This window comes from Glycine max, chromosome 1 (assembly GCF_000004515.6).
Source record: "Glycine max cultivar Williams 82 chromosome 1, Glycine_max_v4.0, whole genome shotgun sequence".
In the NCBI taxonomy this organism is placed as follows: domain Eukaryota; kingdom Viridiplantae; phylum Streptophyta; class Magnoliopsida; order Fabales; family Fabaceae; genus Glycine; species Glycine max.
This window is the reverse complement of record NC_016088.4, coordinates 51,763,408-51,781,776: the sequence shown is the minus strand read 5'-3', so window position 1 is coordinate 51,781,776 and position 18,369 is coordinate 51,763,408. Positions and strand designations below refer to the sequence as shown.

The following is an 18,369-nucleotide window of genomic DNA, read 5'->3' as shown; positions in this document are numbered from 1 at the left end:
TGTGAGGCTGATTCGAAACAATGTATATCTATAAGCCAAAATTACCTGTTAACGATGATCGAGTCACCACTAAGAATGTCTTTTATATTTTTCACTCTTTAATCCACACATTTACATTTACAATCATGTAGGAACATGGCTAACAAATATAAATAATGGTAACTATTAAAATCAGCTCAATTATAAAAAAAAAAAAAATCCATACCATATTCAGAATTTTAAAGCAATTATGCAGTTGGCTCATAACTGATATCCTTTTCCATAGTCAAAATCTCCTTTTCCTCTTGAATTTCGCTGTGGACTTCTCAACTCTAATTAATTGCTAACTCCGTCGGCGCCTTCGACTTGTGCTTGTCACAACCAATCAATTAATAATTTGCCTATCAACTAACTCATTTTGTCAACTGATAATCTCATCAGCTAACTAGACCCAATTTGATTAGTAGTGTTAATCCAAATATACTTGTTCATTTTGTTTTTGTATGCTATTGTTCAAAAGTTAAAAAAATATTTTAAAGTTCTTATATCCCCTCCTCTCCTCCCAAATAACAATAATAAATAAATAAATATATCTCTCAAGGTTAACATACTTCGATATTTAAATAATAGTGATACACAAATATTCTTTCATTTTAAACATTCTTCTATCATATCTTATTTCTTTTTATCTCTTTTTTATCATATCATAAATTTTATAATAATTATACTTTTTTATTTCTCTCTCTTTCATTAAGTGTCTAATAATATTTGGGTGTTCATTTATTTTTTCCATATTTATGGAAAAAAAAAGAAGAGAATGTCTGCTTTATTTGCAGTCCAAAAATGCGACACTTGCGGTCCCATGCCTGTGGGAGGATTGTTATTGCTGGCTATGATGTCCACGTCGTTTTTGGTGGGTCCATCAAACTATCCTAAGCTGTTTTCAGAATTTCTGGTAATGAAAAACACTGCCTGATCAATCTCTAATCACGCTTTACTTTTAGGCGTCTCAGCTTTTGCACTCAAAATGAGACTTCACACACTCATCAATTTCTTAGTTATTTTATTTCATATTGACTGATAGGCCATATTAAGGGAGTAATTATCACTTCCCCTAATGTATATCAGGACACAACGACAAAAAGTTCACTAGTTATTGCTTTCATAAAGAAAGTAACGTTACGGTGATGCCAAAACACGCAATATATATAGTATATGCAATTCATATTTCAGTGTGTGCTGATCATAGCTATAGATTTCAATTTTTAGGAGTAGCAAAAGTTATGGAAGCAATAATTATGGCAGAAATATGCGTAACCCGTATTATTAGCTAGTGACTTAGATGGTAAGGGAGAAAATTCAGCAAACAGAAAAGAAAAACAAGAAACCAAATGTTAAAGAAATATTGAACTAAATGGTAAAACGAAACCGTCAATGGTTTTGATGTCTAAGACAGAGAGCGACGCCATAAGCATATTATAGCTAGAAATTGATAGTTACATAAAAGTATTCGGATGTATGTTTTTGAAGTAATAAATTTTTTTTATTAGTGTGAAAGACTTTACTTATAGAGATTAATTTTTGTTATCAACTTCTTTCTACTTTACAAGTTTAAAACTAACTTAAAATTTTCTATTGTGTGTCTGGTGCATTTTGTCTCAGGTAAATGCTTCTATTATAATGCTAATGTTAAAGAGATATGGATTTAAACCCTTTTTCGAAGAAAAAAATAGAAAAGATTTAAAATAATTTCATATTTTTTTATTTTTAGAAAAATAAAAATTATCTCATACCTTTTATTTTAATAAGCTTCTTGATATAAGACAATGATCATTCACAATTAATCACATGACTAATTATGATAATTAATCACATTCTTGGTATGTGAAATAAAATAGTATTCTTATTTTATGAGCAAGTTCCACATTCATAAAATAATACTCCATTTTTATATTAATTATATTCTTGGTGCTAGTAAAAAATATAATAATATTTCACTAAAATATTTATTTGATTAAATTAAATTCTCTAATTTAATTATCAAATAAATTATTTTCTTTTGTAAAGATTAGAACACTCGTTTATATGTAACCCCGTAGGTTTAATACTAAACTGGTAGTAAATTAATCATAATTAATTTACTAATTAAGGAAGACGTCTAGCAGCAGTCCATTAAGTCCAAGCATGAAGTAACATCTTTTACCTTCAAGAACAATTGAAGAATAATGTAATATTTCATTTCATTGTTGTTTATAACTCAAGGTTAATTCTAAAGTATAATATTATTATCAAACTCTAATAAGATAATACATTTAATCAATGAATGACTTAAGAAACTCTTTTTTCTTTCATTCAATTGTCATGTCTAAGATCTTAATTCTATCATAGAGCTCAAACTTGTTACCTAGAGTTGGTGGATTCCTTCTTGATTAATAATTAATTCTATAAGTATTTAATCATATCCAATATTCATTAAACTAGTGCCTTAAGACATTAAGTGTCTAAAATTTAAATATAACAAATAATTTGTTAACTATTATGATAATCTCATGTCAAAGGAAACTATTATATTTCTTCTTGAGAACTTTCTATTGATATATTAAGATAATATTAACTATTAGGAATTTTCAATTAAGTCATTTCAATGATGACATCCATATATATATCATCTATATATGCAATTTAATAAATAATATTTATTAATTTTTATCTAATAAAGACTTTTACATATATATTAATTTATCTGAATTATTGATGTCTTATTCATAATAATCTTACGATTAAGAATAATTTATATTAAAATTATAAAGGAATTATTTATCATTATCATAATCTTGATCATGATAACAAACCTCTAATTTTAATTTTGGACTTGTCAATTCTACTGGAATTTTTTTAAAAAAGATGAGTGCATTGCAGTATGGCAGAAACCTTCTCACAATAGCTGCTATATTTTTGCATGTTAGCTAGTGATTTTAATAGTTAGTTTTGGGTGTTGGTAGTTTTCTAGTTGTAATTTTTGTGGATTCTTTTTGTTGATATATTCCTTAAACATGATTTTAATAGCCTTATCTTTTAATAATTGTGCTGTAAATGTACTTTAAAAAATTATATCTAAAACGGATCGATTAGAACTTTTTTCATTAAATTAATTTTTTTAAAAAAATACATTCTAAGACAGTTTTTTTAAAAAAACCTTCTTAGAAAGTCTATTTTTTAAGATAGTTTTTGGAAAAATCATCTTAAAATCTTCAAATTTTTTAATTTTTTTGTTTTAAAAAACACATTCTAAAATGGTTTTTTGAAAAAAATCGTCTTAGAATCCTTATTAATTTTTTTTATTTTTTTAAAAATGATTCTAAGACGATTCTTTTAAAAACCTTCTTAGAAGGATATTTTTTTCTAAGATGATTTTTAATGGAACCGCCGTCGAAAGTCAAGATTTTCGATGACATTCGCTTCGAAGACAATCTTGAGTCGTCTTTGAATGTAGTTATGAATCGTCGTGGAATGATGCTTTTGCAGTAGGTTACAAAATTATTTATCATATAATATTAAAATATATAATAAATATTTACTATATTTATTAAAATCTATTTATTATTTAAATATACTTATTTGTTAAATATTTATAATATATCAAATATGATATAATACATAAGTATATTTAATAATAATAAATATTTGCCTATAACATGAACACAGCAAATTAGAATATATTTTTCTTTTTGTTAAGAACCAAATTAGAATTTAAGAAACTAAAATCATGCAAATATAAAAGTTTGGAAACTAAAATTATATAATTAATGGTCCAGATTTTTGCAAATAGGTAATCCTGAAGCTGCAAAGGCAGGAGATCAGATCCCTGTCTCCGTAGTATCTTATTATATTTAATATTTAATATATAATTAATTAGAACGTCCACGTTTAATAAGTATCTTGCAGGAAGAAGAAACTGAAGTGTATATATAGGTCCCCATGACACTCCCCTCAACTCAGCAACAACAACACTTACTTGAAGTTGTGCTATTCAATCCCAAAGCCACAGAAATAATATTATTCAGATTTTAGAGACTGAAAACATCATGGCCAACCTCGACCTCGACCCATTCCAGACAAGCATCTTAATCCTCGTCCCAATAGCACTCCTGGTGGCGTTACTATCTCGTACTCGTCGAAGAGCACCCTACCCACCAGGCCCAAAGGGTTTACCAATCATAGGAAACATGTTAATGATGGAGCAGCTAACCCACCGCGGCCTCGCCAACCTGGCCAAACACTACGGCGGCATCTTCCACCTCCGCATGGGGTTCCTCCACATGGTCGCCATCTCCGACCCCGTCGCCGCGCGTCAGGTTCTCCAAGTCCAAGACAACATCTTCTCCAACCGCCCAGCCACCATCGCCATCAGCTACCTTACCTACGACCGCGCCGACATGGCTTTTGCCCACTACGGCCCCTTCTGGCGCCAGATGCGGAAACTCTGCGTCATGAAGCTCTTCAGCCGCAAGCGCGCCGAGTCCTGGCAGTCAGTCCGCGATGAGGTCGACGCCGCCGTTCGCGCCGTCGCTAGCAGCGTCGGAAAGCCCGTCAACATTGGAGAATTAGTGTTTAACCTCACCAAGAACATCATCTACCGCGCCGCGTTCGGGTCGAGTTCCCAAGAAGGCCAGGACGAGTTCATTAAAATACTGCAGGAGTTCTCCAAGCTCTTTGGCGCGTTTAATATTGCGGATTTTATACCCTATCTCGGGTGCGTGGATCCACAAGGTTTGAACTCGAGACTCGCTAGGGCACGTGGCGCGCTCGATAGCTTCATTGATAAGATCATCGATGAGCACGTGCATAAGATGAAGAATGATAAGAGCAGTGAAATTGTTGATGGAGAAACGGACATGGTGGATGAGTTGCTGGCGTTCTACAGCGAGGAGGCGAAGTTGAACAATGAATCGGACGATTTGCAGAACTCTATCAGACTCACTAAGGATAACATCAAGGCTATCATTATGGTATGGATTCGTATTCAAATTAATATACTATCTTATTCTTATCAGCCACCTAATGAAATTGATAATTCGTGGCATGAAAGTTTACGCATTTGACTATTTCATTAAGAGTTGTTAAGAACACGGTTTTTCTCAAAAACCACGTAAGCACGTACAACGCCAATACCTCGATGATTGGATGTCTTTTGGAATCCTTTCTAGTTTAATGAGATTTTTTTTAATTGAGAAATCTAATTTCTTACATGATTTTTTCAATGCAAGAAGAGAAGATTCAGATCAATAAGGTTTATGCATGATTATAGAAAAATTGGATGAATTTAAGCTTTTAAAAAGTTTATGTATTTTTTTAAAATTTAATGTAATATTGACATAGAGTATTACTGATTTTATTAATGATTAATTTTCGTTAAAAAATTTGGTTAATAAAATTTCTTATTTTAATCAGATTTATTCTGCGTATAAAATTTAAATTTAAAATCTTACTTAAACTTTTGCTTAATTAATTTAACAAACACTTCTAAAAAAAAGAAAACATATTAAGAATAACAGGTAAAATGCTTTAAAAGTGGTTCTACCTTGAGTTTATAGTGAATATGTGTAAAAATATCCACTTTTGTATATCAAATTATAATAGATGCTTTTATAAAATAAAATTTAACTTTCTAGTATATTTTCTTCAAAGGATGGTTAATGTTATTTTTAAAATTTGAATTTAGATCTCTTTTAAATTGATTGTATCTTTTTTATAATTTGAATATTTTTTAATTTATTTAAATGTTTTTTAATTTTTACCTTTTAGATTTTATTTAAATTTCAAAATGTCAACATATGTTACATGAAAACTTGCTAAATACATAAGTGTTTGCATGCCCGTCAGTAATTTTGGTTAGTGAAGTTTTAATTTGTCAAAAGTTTATTTGCATGTCTAAGATATAAATTATCTATTTAATATTTTCTCAAATCATACAACCACCTCACATTTACATGTGATCATATTTAGTTTACTTATTAAACTGATCAGAGTTCATTTAAAAAGCAAATTGTCAACACTACAAAAAAAAAAAAAAAAGTCTCCAAATCAATTATGATTACTTATGCCGAAATTGAAAAAGTAAAAGCAGATTTACTATAGTTATTATGGACTAGCTGGAGATGAACAAATAAAGTAGATAAGATCATAAGATTGAGAATAAGATTTGGGAACACTAGCCACCAAAAATGCAGTGAGTGACTATCCCAACGTGATCATAGTGGGTTTGGGTACGGTTGGTGTCATTTCCCCGTCCAAATCTACAGCTTCTTCTCTTTATTTATTTTTTTCAATTAAAGTTTGATTTTAGAATGCAAAATTCAATATTGTGTCGTATGAAGGTGGTAAGTAAATAAAGAAAATTGATATCGGTGATGATTGTTTGTTTGTGGTGTGCGTTAACATTACAATTTACACAGGACGTGATGTTCGGAGGCACGGAAACGGTAGCGTCAGCGATCGAGTGGGCCATGGCGGAGCTCATGAGAAGCCCAGAAGATCAAAAGCGGGTCCAACAAGAGCTGGCGGATGTAGTGGGCCTGGACCGTCGGGCCGAAGAGTCCGATTTCGAGAAACTCACTTATCTCAAATGTGCCCTCAAAGAGACCCTCCGCCTCCACCCTCCGATCCCGCTCCTCCTCCACGAGACGGCGGAGGACGCGACGGTCGGCGGTTACCTCGTCCCCAAGAAGGCGCGTGTCATGATCAACGCGTGGGCCATTGGGAGGGACAAGAACAGCTGGGAGGAACCCGAGAGCTTCAAGCCCGCCCGGTTTCTTAAACCGGGCGTGCCCGATTTCAAAGGGAGCAACTTCGAGTTCATTCCATTCGGGTCGGGTCGCAGATCCTGCCCCGGGATGGTGTTGGGGCTCTACGCGCTCGAGTTGGCGGTGGCGCACCTCCTTCACTGCTTCACGTGGGAATTGCCAGATGGGATGAAGCCAAGTGAGATGGACATGGGTGACGTGTTCGGACTCACCGCTCCAAGATCCACGCGACTCATTGCTGTGCCAACCAAGCGCGTGGTGTGCCCTCTCTTTTAAAAAAACAACAATTTGGATCTTTTTTCTTCCTTTTTTTTGTATTTTCTTTTTATCCCTCAATTATACATAATCATATTAAAATAATATAAAGGGAAAAAAGGCAGCTACACAATAAGAATGTGGGAGTATTTGGAAGAAAAAAAAATTGTAAACAATCAATTATATGCATTTTGTTATTTTTGCCCCATTTCCGTTTTGATTCTTATATACGAGTAGAGTAATGATGGAGTCATTCTTTTTAATACTCTTTCTTAAAGACTTTTTTATGATTAATTATAATTCATTAAACAAATATTAATTTTGATTGATCTTGTTTTTGATTTAATACAAATAAGGAGAATGAATCATTAAATAAGAACAACCAAAAATAATATTTTTAAATAAATTCTAATTAATCATAAAAAAATCTTAAAAAAAGAGTGTCAAAGATAGTACATCTCTCTTACATATTAACAGAAATAAAAGTGTACCGGCCATTAAAAGAGTCAGTAGCTATGGTGGCATAATGGCATGTTACCAATAATTGTTGTGACAAATTAAGTTGCGCGATTGTGGTAATTTAGTTTCATTTTTTGTCTTCGATGCGACAGTGAATAAATTACCACAAGTGCGTACCATGGGGAATTTATTTTTGTTGCGGGGATTTCACATCAAATCACGTATTTAACAGTGGTAGTATTGTTTTCTAAGTGGGTTCTAGAGGCGAAGTTGATGACTTTTGAGTGTGAAAGATTGATAGGAAAGTGTAGCTATTATTAGAAGGGGCGATACAAATCAACAAGTGTCCCAAAAATCAACATCGCTCAGGTTGATTAGTCCTGAAAATATATATAACGATGTTGAAATGCATGGACCCTGCGCTATAAATTGCTTTCCTAATTGAGTTTGAGCGTGGCAATGGCAATGGCAAAAGAATTTTAAGAATGCTTGCTCACTGACGCTGCTTCTAATGGGAAAGACTTTTTCTACATGCATATGTTTTAAGAAAAAGAATTTATCGTATAAGAAAAAATCTAGGGCGAAAAATAAGTTACATTAAAAGCTTGACATGAATTAAGGGTGCCCATGTGAGTCAGCTGTTAACATGAGATGAAAATTTATTGAACTTATCTTGAATTTATGTAGTTAATTAGATTTGTCGGTGCGTATTCCGAATATGGAAAAGTGGCAGTAATTTGTTTTATATAAGAGAAATGATTGAAGGTGCAGCGTGGAAAAGTATATTTCAAAGCGTATATGTAATGGCGTGTAATATCGAAACAGAAAGATGAATGAGTAGAAGCCGAAGAGTTTAGGTGAGTGTTAAAAAGAACCAGGGGCCATTCTCTGATTTTATTCAAATTCAATATCAGAAAATGACCCTCGTTGGGCCCTTATTTTGTATCCATAAGCAAAGTCAACTGAGGAACTCTTCCGGGGTTGCAAAGCTTTAACTACTTTGTGATACCAACACAGACTACACTTGTATTTAAGGTCCGTTTGTTTGACTATTTTGCTTCTGAAGAAGAAAATTCTACCACTCGTTTCACACAATGCTTCTTGGTCAGCGTGAACACTCGTTGTTTTCAGACGTAGAATCTCAAACAAGTTAAATCGGCAGATTATCATTTGCTTATGTGTGTCTTGTTAAGGTGTGAAGTTATTACTCTTTACTAGACAGTTAGACATAAATATTTTCAATTTGCTGGTTCAATCAGACAATGTGAACAAATTCCATAAACAATCAAATTTTGATCACCATTAACCTAAAAACAAAACAATAAATGAGGACCGCCCAATTTTGTGTTTAGTTTATTAGCTAAATAAACCCGTGGAAGGCCTGCTTATGGAGTCATGGTCCCATGCCAAGATTTTCTTTTGTTGAATTTAGAGTAGATTTGAAGAGAGACAGAGAGAGAGAGAGACAACCGAATCTTTTGGAGAGAATGCATAAAATGAAAAAGGCTTTCTTATTCTTGTAAAATGCAGTACAAAGATTTTGCATATCATTTATATGAATAGTAGGGTCAGCCCAACAAATTTTGTTGGACTAATACAAATTCTATATTTTAACTAAGGAACAATTAAACTAATTCTTTAAGACAAAAGCACATACTAGTACTAGTTATAATTGTCATATGTAACAGATGATGAAAAAATTATAAAAACTACAACCACCTTCCCTATCTTTAGATATTCAACATCAATGGACACATTAATAAATATTAATATATGAAATGTATCAAGTGTGAGGATGTCTTATATGTGAGAATAGGAGAAATGGATATTAATTATTATATCTTGTCTTGTTATGAATAGTCAAAATTAAACAAATAAATTTTTGAGTTTTTTAAAAAATTAATTGACATTAAATTTAGTTTCTCCACAAATAATTGTATGGTCCAAATTTATTCTACTAGCTCTTTTATAAAAATAATTTTTTCACTAGATATGTCTCATATATATATATATATATATATATAAGAAATTAATAGTTATTATACTTTATCTTTTGAAGTATATCTTCTTACTTCAAAAGGAACTAAATTCATCCCAATATAATCTCCTAATCTAACTCTTCTAAAAAGAGTTCTAGAGTTATTATACCTTTATGTGATATTATATTTTCAAGATGTTATTCTTGCTTAATTGAACTTAATAAAGTTTAACATTTATTACCACTTCATTGTTGTTGGGATAAACTATGTTTGGAATCCTTAATAAATATTTAAATTTTATGTTTGTTCCCAAATAAAAAATTTCTTAATTTTACTTCCTTATAAAATAAAATTTTTGTTTTTAATCCTTCATACTATTTTAGTTCATGATAATCTAACAAATTTTGTATTTAAAAAAAGACTAATAACAAATGAAAAAAAAATATACAAACACAAAATTCATTAATTTATCATAGACTTAAAAAAGTGTTAAAGACTAAAAATAAAATTATTTTATTAGAGATTCAATGTAAAGAAAAAATTTATCAATGAACAAACACAAAATTTAAATATTTATTAGGAATCAAAAACATATTTTATCCTTGCTATTTTTCAACTTTCTTTGATTTCATTAGTGTAACCAAGAAATATATATTTATATCACAGTTTAAAATATCGTCAGCTTACAATTTTTTTATAACTTGAATAATAGATATTGTATAGCTATAATAAACGATCTTAGCAGGCTATACAGTAATCCATATACAATACAAGGCATTAATTCAACACAAGCATTTTAGTGAAAAGATACTGATCACTGTATGTTTCTTTGGGAAAAATTGTGGGAGAACCCGATCCACTTGACAGTGACACTAGGAACTTATTCATATACTCAAACATAGGAGAATTAGGAAGAATCACTGTCTGGAAAGGAATTTGTTATAAACGGGATAATAGGTATCTAATTCAAGTTCATCTAGGACCTGTTGTGTAGCCCACAAATATGAAGAATGACCCTCTATATGATCTGTCACGTCAACCTGCAAATCCAGGGAACCAAAACAAATGAATACGAATGTGGCACTAGTTTACAAGTTAAAATAGCAACTTGCATATTGCAACTGTAACCCAAAATGAACAAAAAACAGAAACTTGCAACAGTAGTCATGCGTAGCCAAGGAGATAGAGAAAAATCTTACATTTTGGATCCCAGGAATATCGACAGGTTGGATTCCAGCTAATCCTTGTGAAAGTAGACTGCACAAAATTAATAGTTTGATTAATTTCTACTGTCTACTAAAGTCTACAGGAAATCCCTCTATTTTTTTTTCTTAATTATTAAACTTATTCTATTCATAATACGTTAGCATGCTCTTTGTGAAAACTGACCACGGTCACAAGAACTTTATGGATCCCTATCATTAGATGAAACGGAGTCAATGAAAATATGGAATGCTATTCTCTGCCATTGCAGGATCAGACTTACATAACTCACGACTTGGTGGGTAAAACTGTGTAAAAAGCATTTGGTCCAAGGATTATGTGGTGAGAACCATGAACACTACATGCCATTCTTTCATTTTTTTTTTCAATTTTGATTGTGAAGTGAATCTTTGGAAGAATTAATCGATTCATATAAGTTATTTACTTTGAATCAACAGGAATATTCTCACAACACCACAGAATTCTACCACTACATTTTTGTGTACCTGGCGCGGAAAGCAACTCCAAGCATCCAGTCATTTCTTGAATAAGCATTGACAAATCTTCCTGCTACCATCTACAGAATACCAGGATCTCATAGTAATTAATAAAACTATATTTCCATCATACATGTGAGACCAGAAGATACGATTCATGAGAAAATTAAATCCTCTTCCACCTTTCTAGCAGCTTCCCAATTCTCGTCCTTGATTGCAATGGGTGCTCCAAGAAGAACAACTCTCTCTACCAGTTCAGCTGCCAATAAACAGAAGCAGCACCCCAGAATAAGGGAACATCTTATTTAACAGATAAACGCACGAGTCCCCATAGAAATGATATAATATGTAAAATAACCAGATTTGAAAGCTTATCCTTCGAGAGACAGTCAATAAGATTAAAAATACCAAAAACATAGAGAAATAATCTATCACATCAAAGACAAAAAATGTGGAAATACATACCACTGTTTTCTGTTTCAGCCAAAAACTCCAGACACTTGAAAATAACTCTAGCCCCAAGTGAGTAACCTACAAGGGTAACAGGCCTGAAATTCATAGATTAAAAATATTTCATATTCCACAATTTTAAAGGAGCTAAATTTTATAAAGAAACTTTGAAATAAGCAAAATACCTATTTCCCTGCAACCCTCCCAATAATACTTCAGCAAGCAACTTTCCTGCCTTGTCTGATCTGAAAAGTGAGATAATGCAGGATTAATTGCAAACTAAGGATGGAAACTGACTTGAACAATTATTGTATTGTTAAAAAAGTGTTTTTTTTAATAAAGTAAGATTTTTTTATTTTTTATTTTTTAAGAAGCAAATCCTATCCATTGTAAAAAAAAAAAAAAAAAAAAGCAAATCCTATCAGTTTCTTAAAAAACCACTTTTTTAAAAATCATTTTTTTAGTTTTAAGCAAACCGACCCTTGAAAACATCACTCCTTGCCAAGCCTCTTATTAAAAAGAGAGAGGAAATTAATTAAAATTAGTCTCATGCAGTTTCCAACAACCATGACAGTTTTTCAACTTTATGAAACACTATAATTATCCACTAACTAGCAATTGCATCACTAAGTACTATTCAGTAAAACAATTGAAACCTTTCAATTGCCTATGTGGTACCAAGTAACAAATAGCAAGTAGATGCTTTTCCTTTTACTGTGCAATTGTCCATACAATCAAGAGATAAAAGTAAACCTGTCGATAGCAATTGTCCATGTGCTGTCTATGAACTCAGTTGCAGCAAGTAATGCAGCTGGCCAAGCCAATGCAGTTAAAAGAGCATGCAAAACCGTCATCATTGCCCCTTGCTTCATCAGCTCTGTTGCAATTCCTAAAGCATATGACAACAATATTGGCACCAATCATATACATCTCTACTCAAATATACCATACAAAAGTACTAGCATCCTGGAATCAAAACCAATTACTTGAAGTAAGCCAATCCTGAATTGCAGTGCTCAGGGCAAATAGATTCTTGGACTCCCACTTCAGTGCATACCTAACTTTTGGCAAGGCCATATGAAATGTCATTTGAGTAGCAAGGCCACAATTATGCGCTTCTTTGGAAACAATTGCTTCTAGAGTAACAATCACTTATTTTTCAAAAATCTCTAGGAAGCCAGTAAAAATATGTAGTTATTTCTCCAAAATAAGTTGAACCAAGCACACTAAATTACAGGAACTTCTGTGATTAAAATTTAATGCCATAATTAATCAACGTTTTTCCTTTGGCTGATGGAAAATCATATTCAACAATAATAATATTCACAATTCTATCAACTACTTTTTCCTAAATAATGATTAACCAAACATAAACCATTTTAGAAGAAGGAAAACGGTAATTATGTGTACCTCTCCAAGTTGTCATCCAGTCCTTCCCACGGCCTTATAAAATCGTCATCCTCAAAGACAAATCCAGAGATCATGATCTCAACCCCAAGCCTCTGCAAGCAGAAGTCAAATAAGAATCTAATTTAAATCAATAAACTAAGTGCAAAGTAGTGATACATAATATGAGAAAGGTTAGACAAAGATCGCACATGTGTATTTTCCTCTGTAAACAGATCACAACTCAAGTAAGAAATAGTCACCAGAAAGTAGGAATATGAAATCAATAAAAACTTACACCTTGGTTATGGTTTTCTCCTACAGCTTTGAATTCAAACTCCTCAACATCCCCAACTCTTCTAGCCATTTTGCTTCCAGTGAGTCCAGCTCCAGCAGCTAGTAAAACAAAGTGATACATAAAATATTTTCATCATCTAAAAATGGAGCATCACCAACAGCAACACACACACACAAAAAACAAAGTGATACATAAAATATTTTCATCATCTAAAAATGGAGCATCACCAACAGCAACACACACACACAAAAAAAAAAAAAAACTGCATGAGAGTTGTTTATTTTCCTTATAAATACATCTGAATAACATATAACTAGCTTTTATTGCGATTTGCCAAGGAATATTGTAAATTAATGGCTAAACGTAGGCTCCATTTGTTTTACATTTAGAAATCAATTCTCACACTTTCCAATGAAAAATACACATTACAATGCAATTTCTCTCTCAGCTTTTTCAAAACCAATTCTACTTCAACAATAAACCAAATAGCCATGTGCTGTCTTCAAGATAATAGCATATAGGAGGTATTAAAGGGCATGCTTAACTCCTCTAGACTATTTAAAATTAAATAAAAAATCCATATAACCTCTATAACTCCTCTTGGAAAGACAATTCAAAGAGTTCCTTTTGCAGCTTGACTGAGAATTATCTAACTTATTTCATTGAAGCAATTACTGTAAAGTGTAAACAACAAAGCCTTTTTCTACTAGGGGTATTGGTTACATTAATCAAACAATGCCATAAAGCAATTAGTGTAAGCATTCTAATTGCTAAATTGAAGCAACAAAGATGCAAGTTGACCAATAATGTAGCAATTGAAGATAATACACCATTAAGATGCATAAATGTATGAATAATGACTTGGTAATTGGTGGTTCTGATAGTATCCTTAAACTACACTAGAAATTCACAAAATGCTACTTAATTTCTGTATAAATTGAAGGCTTAATAGCACAACATGAGAAGATTATAGTAAAATCCAAACACATATAAGGAAATATATACCTCCAAATGATGCAGCAACAGCAACAGAACCAGCAACAGTTCCAGCAGCACTAGCAGCTGCAGCAAATCCACTTGCTCCAATTACGGGGATCAGAGTACCCAAGGTTGGAGCCAAAGCACCAAGCCCTGCAGCAATTGCTGGGGCAGCTAATCCTGTTAAATGCATAAAAACAAAAACAATTAAATCAACAAGGAAACTCATCCAATTTGAAATCATATATTCCAGAACACAGAAAAGATGTTAAGGTATTCATACCACCAGTAACAGCCATCAAAGTTCCCCCAGTTAAGGCAGCAGCACCAATGATACCACCCCTCTTCCATTTAGCCCACTTGTCTTCTTTTGATTGAGTTTCTTCTTTACTTGCCTCTTGCTCTTTAATGAAAGACATTGCAGAACTAGCAACTATTGTCTCAATGGCCTCCTGCAAAGCGAAGATTCATCTTTATCACTAGAAAATATGGAACCAAATAAAAAGTGATTTTTTTTTCACAAGGGACAATTGAAAGCAAAGTTTATTGAATATCCCCATGTAGAATTAGGCTCTGAATTAGTAACTTATATATCAAGGGGGAATGTATAGGCAATGTTCATCAAAGTGAAGATTAGTTTTTGCCATGTCTTTATTAATACAGTATAAACAGTAAAAAAAACCTTGCTCTTATATCTCATGATCACCTCAATTCATCAAAAACATTCAGTTACCAATTAAATGATTCATTCACCAACCATTTTTGCCCACTTGATATCAAGCCAAGTTGCCAGCAGGCGTAGAGTGACACGTTGTCGAGCATCGTAGCCCTTTCTCCTCCGGCTATATTTCTTGTTATTTTCACCTAAATCTGATAGGCAGGCAGAGAGAAGCTCGTAGAGCACTGTCACTTTCCTCGGATAGCTGAGAATCATTACCTCTTCAGTTGGAATCTCATCAATATTACTATCAAAAGATCCCTGATGTGAGTCTTCACAGTCAAGGAAAGGAGTACCTGTGTCCTCCTGGGTTTCCAATTGCAAATCTACCTTCTCAGAATTCGGTTGAACATCAGCAGTCGAAAACTTTTCACGACATTGATTCTCATATTCACGTAACTTCTCCCTTCTAGACACGAGAGACTCAGAATTCTTTTCCAGGCTATGTACCATAGCATCAACAGCTTCTGACAAAGCAAGTTCTTGATCCAACCTTTGGGAAGAATCATCATCATCATCATCAAAATCTTCTGATAATAGTCTCAAGAACTGTGACATTCAAATACATGATCCTTAAGTGATGTATTTGGGGGGAAAAGGGTAAAACAAAAAATGTCTCATATTTGGTATTCAGTCGAATACAATTGTAAATTACAAATTGAAGTCCTTTCAAGCTTATAGTTTAGAAACTTGAATCTAAAGAAGCAGTTAAGAAGAAAAGAAGAATGAGGTAGGTACCGGACCGACGTGACGTGAAGCCGAAGAAAAGCCAGCAGTTTCCTCGAGTCCAGACCATGCTGCGGAATTAATATCTAGGTACCTGATAAACAACACAATAAGAACACAGAAACAGAACCCACAATAATTGGATTGGATTCTCTTTCGGAATATCAATGAAAATGAGGCAGAGCATGAGTATGCAGTACAAACAAACAATTAAGTATGCTTTTCAAGAGAAGAGAAGAGATACTTTAAAACGGGGCGGAGCAAACCGGAGTTGTGATGGACCCAAAGGTTGGGGTGTTCGGAAACAGCGAGAGTGGAACTAGTTTCAGAATCAGAAGGGAAGTCGTCGGTTGATAGGCCCAGAGGGTGGGTCTGGTGAAGTTGGGCCTGGTGCAGAGCCAGCCCAAACAACGCTCCGGCAGCGTACCTCTGCGTCCCCGTCAGATACGACGTCGCCGCCGCCATCACTTTCAATTTTACTTACCCCCAAATGCAGACCAGATTGTCTTTTCGATCACGCAAATTCTAATTTTGATCCTTCCACTCCGTTGACCGGCGTGATCAAGGGACTTTCTATTTTCTCACGCGCTTCGAATCCTTTCGTATTTTTCTAATTCTGCTTCGTTGCATTCATTCCTCTCTCTGTCTCTTTCTTTTCTTACATTACTCATTGAAAATAGAAAACCCCTATCTTTCTCCTTCTCTACACGTTAATTTCTTCTTTTGTTTTAACTAAAGTCTAAGTAAAAGAATTTTTCTTTCGCTCCGGTTCTCCGTTGATTTTCACCATGAATAAATTTTTATTTATATCTACCAATTAAATAAATTATACATTTATATAATATAATTAAATTAAAATATAATAATGCTGTAAAATAATTTTTAATTAATTAAAAAAGTAAAAGTATTCATATTAACAATGTATCAAAATCAAACTCTTATAAATATATAATTTTACAAATGATTTTACATGTATTTTAAAAGGTACAACATATCTTCAAAATATACTTAATTAATAAAGTATCATTTAATTTTTAAATTATACAAAATTTTATAAACATAATATTTTTAATAAAAATTAAATTAACAATTGATTTTTTTGGTACAGAAATTAACAACTGAATTGATGCAATTAAAAGTTGATACAAAGTCATTAACCTACGTATATAATAAATTTAGCATTTACTCTTCGAGTAGTAGTTCTCTCTGTCCACATATATAGAGAAAGACATATCAAATTTATGCTTGAATAAGACATTATGCTCTTACTCTCTAATGACATTTTTACTAGTTTAACCATTAAATTATAGTTATATATCATTTTAATAGTTTTATCAAATATTATAAAAAATAAAAAAATTATTAAATGACTTTTATTCTTATAAATTATAAAACATACTCGATCTATCAAAACTCAATTATAAGACAATAAAATTGATGAACTCAAATATCTCCAAATTTTAACTACTTTCATTGAATTTAATGAAACACCAAACAATTTAATTAAGACATCAAGCAAATTAAGAATTATTCTATCAAGATATTAAAGATTCATTTGACAAATTGACATTCTTCAATATTTTTTTACTTTAAAAAAAATAATAAATACGGACTTGTGAATTAAACCTCTGACCACATATTTAAAAGATACAATTATATATTTATCATATCACACTGTATTGATAAATTAATTATATAATATATTGAGAGTTGGTGAGAGTTAAACGGTTCAAAACAATTGATAAAAATTTACTAAATTACAATAGAAGAATTATCTACCAATCAATATATCCAATTAAATTCAAAATATATTTTTTTTTACTTTCTTAACATCACTTATTCTCAAACTTGGTTAGTTATGTTGTAAATCTCTCAACATTATTTTCTTTCATGCAAATAATATATATATATATATATATATATATATATATATATATATATATATATATATATATATATATATATATATATATATATAAACATCACCTATTCTCAAGCTTGGGCACCTTTTGAAGCTATTTCCTAGGCTTCTAGTTTGGGTCTCACTAATGTTATATTTGAGACAGATTGTAAGGCCATTGTGGATAACATCTCCACCACGATCAAGGGATGCTTACACTACCATTTCATAGCTGACTGCTCTTTCTAATGTATCAAACTCAACTCAAGTGTGAGTTTTATAAAGAGACAAGTCAATTAATTCATAGTATAACACGGACTTCTAAATTTTATTCTAACTCTCAGGTTTTTTATTGTATCAGTTGTATTCGATCAATTATTATGAATGAAATGATATATCTTCTCAAAAAACATCACCTATTCTAATTATTTTTTCTTCTCTTATTTTTTAATTTCTTTTTACAACAATGGACTTTGGAAATTCATCTATCAATAAAATACTGCCCCCATGATCATGCAAATTCCTTGTAACACGAGCTAATCGACCGAGTCACTGAAAATTGTTTCTTAAAGCAGCCAAAGTTTAAAAATACAATTTAATTTTTTTGAGAAACCATGCAAATTCATTAGAATAAAATTTCAACAACAAAGTTAACAAAATTTCAAAATATAAAAGAAATGACACCGTTTAAACAAATTATAGTAATCACAATGAATGTCAATTCCCTCCTTCATAATT

General features: G+C 32.0%; 2 protein-coding genes across 3 annotated transcripts; one reads left to right on the top strand and one right to left on the bottom strand.

The window, feature by feature from the left end:
- The first annotated feature begins 3,800 nt into the window (after positions 1 to 3,800).
- LOC100783430 (cytochrome P450 84A1-like) lies at positions 3,801 to 7,210 on the top strand. The gene is made up of 2 exons (NM_001317498.2): positions 3,801 to 4,988; positions 6,435 to 7,210. The coding sequence occupies exons 1-2, from the start codon at positions 4,065 to 4,067 to the stop codon at positions 7,056 to 7,058; spliced, it is 1,548 nt and encodes a 515-aa protein (NP_001304427.2). The 5' UTR covers positions 3,801 to 4,064; the 3' UTR covers positions 7,059 to 7,210.
- Positions 7,211 to 10,252: 3,042 nt separating this feature from the next.
- On the bottom strand, positions 10,253 to 16,449 carry LOC100782894 (transmembrane and coiled-coil domain-containing protein 4). 2 transcript variants are annotated; one of them, XM_003517147.5, is made up of 15 exons: positions 15,976 to 16,447; positions 15,744 to 15,825; positions 15,045 to 15,554; positions 14,571 to 14,739; positions 14,315 to 14,467; positions 13,310 to 13,407; positions 13,036 to 13,127; positions 12,612 to 12,682; positions 12,379 to 12,514; positions 11,811 to 11,870; positions 11,641 to 11,723; positions 11,358 to 11,434; positions 11,185 to 11,255; positions 10,675 to 10,732; positions 10,253 to 10,515 (listed from the first exon to the last, which is right to left on the bottom strand). In XM_003517147.5, exons 1-15 carry the CDS (start codon positions 16,194 to 16,196, stop codon positions 10,393 to 10,395), a joined length of 2,004 nt encoding a protein of 667 aa, XP_003517195.1. In that variant the 5' UTR covers positions 16,197 to 16,447; the 3' UTR covers positions 10,253 to 10,392. The 2 variants fall into 2 exon arrangements, 1 of the variants encoding a protein (XP_003517195.1); XR_005891897.1 differs by lacking the exons at positions 10,253 to 10,515; positions 10,675 to 10,732 and having other exon boundaries at positions 11,190 to 11,255; positions 11,641 to 11,706; positions 15,976 to 16,449.
- Positions 16,450 to 18,369: the final 1,920 nt, after the last annotated feature.

Coding starts and splice junctions, on each gene's coding strand:
- LOC100783430 (NM_001317498.2), top strand. CDS start 4,065: ATGGCCAACCTCGACCTCGACCCATTCCAGACAAGCATCTTAATCCTC. Junction 4,989..6,434: donor ACATCAAGGCTATCATTATG/GTATGGATTCGT, acceptor CAATTTACACAG/GACGTGATGTTCGGAGGCAC.
- LOC100782894 (XM_003517147.5), bottom strand. CDS start 16,196: ATGGCGGCGGCGACGTCGTATCTGACGGGGACGCAGAGGTACGCTGCC. Junction 13,408..14,314: donor TGTTGCTGCATCATTTGGAG/GTATATATTTCC, acceptor TTGTTTTACTAG/CTGCTGGAGCTGGACTCACT. Junction 11,256..11,357: donor ATTGGGAAGCTGCTAGAAAG/GTGGAAGAGGAT, acceptor GGTATTCTGTAG/ATGGTAGCAGGAAGATTTGT.